Source organism: Volvox carteri (genome assembly GCF_000143455.1).
Source record: "Volvox carteri f. nagariensis unplaced genomic scaffold VOLCAscaffold_16, whole genome shotgun sequence".
NCBI classification, from domain to species: domain Eukaryota; kingdom Viridiplantae; phylum Chlorophyta; class Chlorophyceae; order Chlamydomonadales; family Volvocaceae; genus Volvox; species Volvox carteri.
This window is the reverse complement of record NW_003307559.1, coordinates 751,351-755,334: the sequence shown is the minus strand read 5'-3', so window position 1 is coordinate 755,334 and position 3,984 is coordinate 751,351. Positions and strand designations below refer to the sequence as shown.

The 3,984-nt window shown below is 54.3% G+C and overlaps 2 protein-coding genes across 2 annotated transcripts; one reads left to right on the top strand and one right to left on the bottom strand.

The window, feature by feature from the left end:
• Positions 1 to 535: 535 nt before the first annotated feature.
• VOLCADRAFT_90282 (uncharacterized protein) lies at positions 536 to 1,189 on the bottom strand (the record flags this gene model as incomplete). The annotated part of the gene is made up of 3 exons (XM_002949800.1): positions 536 to 681; positions 862 to 997; positions 1,106 to 1,189. 3 exons carry the CDS (start codon positions 1,187 to 1,189, stop codon positions 536 to 538), a joined length of 366 nt encoding a protein of 121 aa, XP_002949846.1.
• A 211-nt stretch (positions 1,190 to 1,400) lies between these two features.
• Positions 1,401 to 3,250, top strand: VOLCADRAFT_104488 (uncharacterized protein; the record flags this gene model as incomplete). The annotated part of the gene is made up of 4 exons (XM_002949898.1): positions 1,401 to 1,897; positions 2,041 to 2,154; positions 2,248 to 2,720; positions 3,091 to 3,250. Exons 1-4 carry the CDS (start codon positions 1,625 to 1,627, stop codon positions 3,248 to 3,250), a joined length of 1,020 nt encoding a protein of 339 aa, XP_002949944.1. The 5' UTR covers positions 1,401 to 1,624.
• Between the last annotated feature and the right edge of the window lie 734 nt (positions 3,251 to 3,984).

Below are 3,984 nucleotides of genomic sequence, written 5' to 3'. Positions count from 1 at the left end.
CACTTCCGTGTGGATTGGCTACCCGCGCTCCCCATGTCAGGGGTCCTCCCTCCTGCTGTTGACTCCCGGATTGCCCACGCACAAACGCCAAACGTTGGCGCAGAAAACAGACAGGCCATTGTAGTATGGCATCAAACCACGCATAACCCACAGCGGCTTTCAGCAGCAGTACTGCTTGGTGAATGCGACCGGCCGTGTACTGCCAGTCTTAGCACCGATGAACCACCCCCTGATGCAGCCGCTGATGCAGCAGGCATATGGGTCTACACCGCCGAGCTCTGACCAGTTTGTTTTGAACTCGCCTACACAGGGTTGTAATACCAGGGGGGCATTTCTGTTGTCATATGGTATGATGTTTCATAGACGTCAGTATGTATAACATTATGCAATTGGGTGGGTGGGGTGAGGTGGGTTCCTCCTTTCTAGGTTGCCCACTCTTCCCTGCCACACATCTCACGTCGCCACTTACTAGTAGCACCACGCGACTTGACGCGGGGTGGCACATCCTCTGCTTCGGTGATGGCGGCTGGTGCACTCATCGGGACCACAGTTCCGCCGCGTCCTCGACGGTGCCAGTCTCCGCGTCCCTGTGTCCCTGATCCTCCACGGCCCCCTCCGATGCCGTTTTGATCTTGAACAAGAGGGATTTCGCGTCCGAGACGGTAAGGCCCGGTACATTCCCTCTCAGTGCCATGGCGGCGCGAAGCGGGGACAGCTGGAAATCCTCTGCAATGAAGGACACATTGTCTTTCAAAACACCGTTCGCAAAGTTTCCGGTTGTTCTCGGCACGGCACGGGGACATCGCCGCCCCACGTCTCTGGCACAGACTCGCGCTTTTCTCTCTGTGATCAATCTCTCACCTCGGAACAGTTCCCATGCTTCACCAACGGAGTAGACGCCGAGATCTTCTTCGAATTGACGACGCACAGCATCCACCCGTTCATCGTCCCCGTCCAGCACATCGTGGAGACACGTCGCGAGAGCAGCGACATCAGACTATAGACGCAGCAGAGAATCAAATAAACCCCGAGTGAAGGCGAATGGCTGCAAGTGCACCATGGCGCATTTGCATGGTTGGAAGCCACAAAGCATGAAAAGACATACCGCGTCATTTGGACTTCGTGTCAGCTGGTCTCGAGGGTCTCCATCTTCCGCAGTGTCCTCCAGGGCGACATTTATAGCGGCCATTTACTCGCCACTCCTACCCGAAAGTAACCTATCTTCTATGTAATCAACGCTAAACGCTGAAGTTGGGTAGGTATGTAATACTATTGTAAGATTATCGCCTGTGACATGCTTGCAACCCATACTTACATGCGCACCAAACTCTTGTTGTACGGAAGCGTGGTGTATGCATTAATGCATGACAGTGCGCGGCGCTGGAAGTGCTTTTGGTATACTTATACATCTCTATGCCGTTGTTGTGCAATATCTAAGGCGTGTTCCTTTTAAAAAGCTGAAGGTATTTAGACAGTAGGGAAGCATTTCTAAAAATCTCGGTAAACCATTGTAATAAGTATGCCAGTTTATATTATCACCATAGGTTCTTGTGTCGAACGGTGCTAAATGAACCATGGTGCATGCATGGAAGTATTCGGGGCGGAGAAGTCTTAGGCCTCTGCTATGGAAGTCCTGGAGAAACGTCAGCTTGATTGCAGAGTCTGTGGACGCCAGCACACGATTAACTTGTGTTGCTGTGGCCACCCAGCGCCATGCACGGTCCTGTACCCACAATTTTGTGTTCAGGCGCTTTGTGGCTTCGATGGATCTAGCTGTGGAGTTAAGTATGCGTCCTTCGCAGCCTTCGCACCGGCAGTGTTGGATACGGATGCCGGTATGCCATGTTTTCAGACCTGTTGTCGCAGCGCGGGCTTCGAAGCACGGCGCCGTTGCCCGGTCCGTTACCCATGCCGGGCGCCCGTCCAGCGCGCCCCGCCTTCCTGCAACAACTAGCCGAGCGTCGGCGCCGTGTTATCGGTGGGATGTCGTGCCCTGGACTGCGTGACGAATGTTACGCCTGCCTATACGGCTGTTCCCAGGCGGGTGTGTTGGGGCCGCGGGACATTGAGGCCGCCATCATGGACACGGGCGGCGATGCAGGGCGCGCGCTAGCCTGGTACCCCGGGTTGTTGATGGCATGGCGGTTTGATAAGGTCAGTGCATGTGGGTCGGGCAAAGGCAAGGCTAGCGTGTTGGTCTGCCTGACAAATGTTAACCCACATGGGAATCCTGACATGGCGCCACAGGCGGATACATTCTTCCGGGAGAATCAGCTTCCAGCATACTACGGCGAAATCGACTCCATCCGGTCCGTTGTCTGCAGTTTCTCCTCCGCAGCTGTACGGCCGTGTGCCGCGTGTCTGGCCCTCAACAGAAATCACCAATTGAAGCGTTCAGCCGACGCTGCTTCACTGCGAGTCGCTGCGACACAGCGAGTCGCGACAGACCCAAGTGTCATTGTCCCCTTCCGTTCTGCCGAGGGACTTGAGCGTGCGGGACACGTTGAGCTTTTTGAGCGGCTTAAGGTGGTCACATCCGCATTGATCGCCGAGCGGGCAGATCGAATAGCGCTGGACAGGGAGATTAAGCGGCGGACATCCCTTTTCCAGGCTGATAGCGTGAGGCTACAGGCATACGCTCGGGCAGATGCATCACGCAGTGAACTCGTCCGACTGCTCGAAGCATCACAACAACGAGGTATGATGCAGTGTCGGCATGCGTGAGTAGTGTAGGCTGGCATGCGTGTACACATGCCTTGACTTGTTAACCATCGGACATCGATTGACATTCAGGACTCGTTGACGGCACAATTCAACAGTTGCTGCGGGGTATCATCCGGGGTCTCAGCGTCAAAGGACAACAACGCCAGCCAGAGGAGGTAGCTTTTTACATTGCCCCTTGCAGTGACGTGGGTGTCCGTGCTCCAACCCGTCATGCTGACTATTGACCAAATGCACATTGGCTGGCGCCTAAGGTACGCGGGCCTGCTGTGGGGTACATTAAAAGCCAGGAGCATGGCCATGCATTCACGGGCGAATGACTGGTACCAAATAGGATCAGCAATGTCGACACTGTAACACGTGCTGCAGGCGCCAGCTCATCAACCCCCGGAAGATGATGATGATCGGGCCATACCTCATCAGCTTCCCTGCACTGCGCGCGCTGAGCAAGCGCATGCCCCATGTCAACATCTCGTCCCAGGATCTCAACTACAAGGACAAACAGAACCAGCGCGCCACTCTCAAGTAGGCTCTATCCAACCTGGAATTAGGTACAGACTGGTTTGTGGCTGACTTACCGCCATTCACTGACAGACAGGTTGGCCGACCTCGACATGGATCCCTCAACTGGAAGCGTCAAGGCAGTCAGTGTGCTGCGTGACGCACTGGAGACAGGTTCACGCAGTCCGGTTGGCGGTGATGGTCCTATCGTTGACGGCTCGTATTATGCTACCTTCCTCTATGTGACGTTCATGCATTAGTTAGTAGCTGGCCGCTGAAAAGGCCTCTCGAGATGCTGGTGGTCGTGCTATGCGTGTACCAGCTTACTGTGCTTACTGTGTACCAGCTACTACAGCTACATTGTGCCGGGCCACACTACTGCAGGGCAGGCGCGTGTGCTTACATTTCTTTGTCTGCGTGAATGATTGGATGTATGAATGAATGGACGAATGAAAGGTGTGGTTAACATGCCCCTGGTTTGGTTCGGTTCGGGTGGTGGTATCTTTTTGAACACATGTAGTCTGGTCGAGTGCCGGGGGCCCTTAGCAGGACTGAAGCACAGTTCAAGACGAGGCGTGTGGATATGTCTGCTTGTCTGAACGAAGGAATGAATGAATGAATAGACCGGGTGTTAAAATTGTGAGCGACTTGCCATGCAGACACACCTTTGGTTCTGGTCGGTTCAGGTGATGGTAACTTTTCACACATACACACACAATGAATGTATGGGTGAATGAGTACGGAGTACGGTAACAAGGCGTG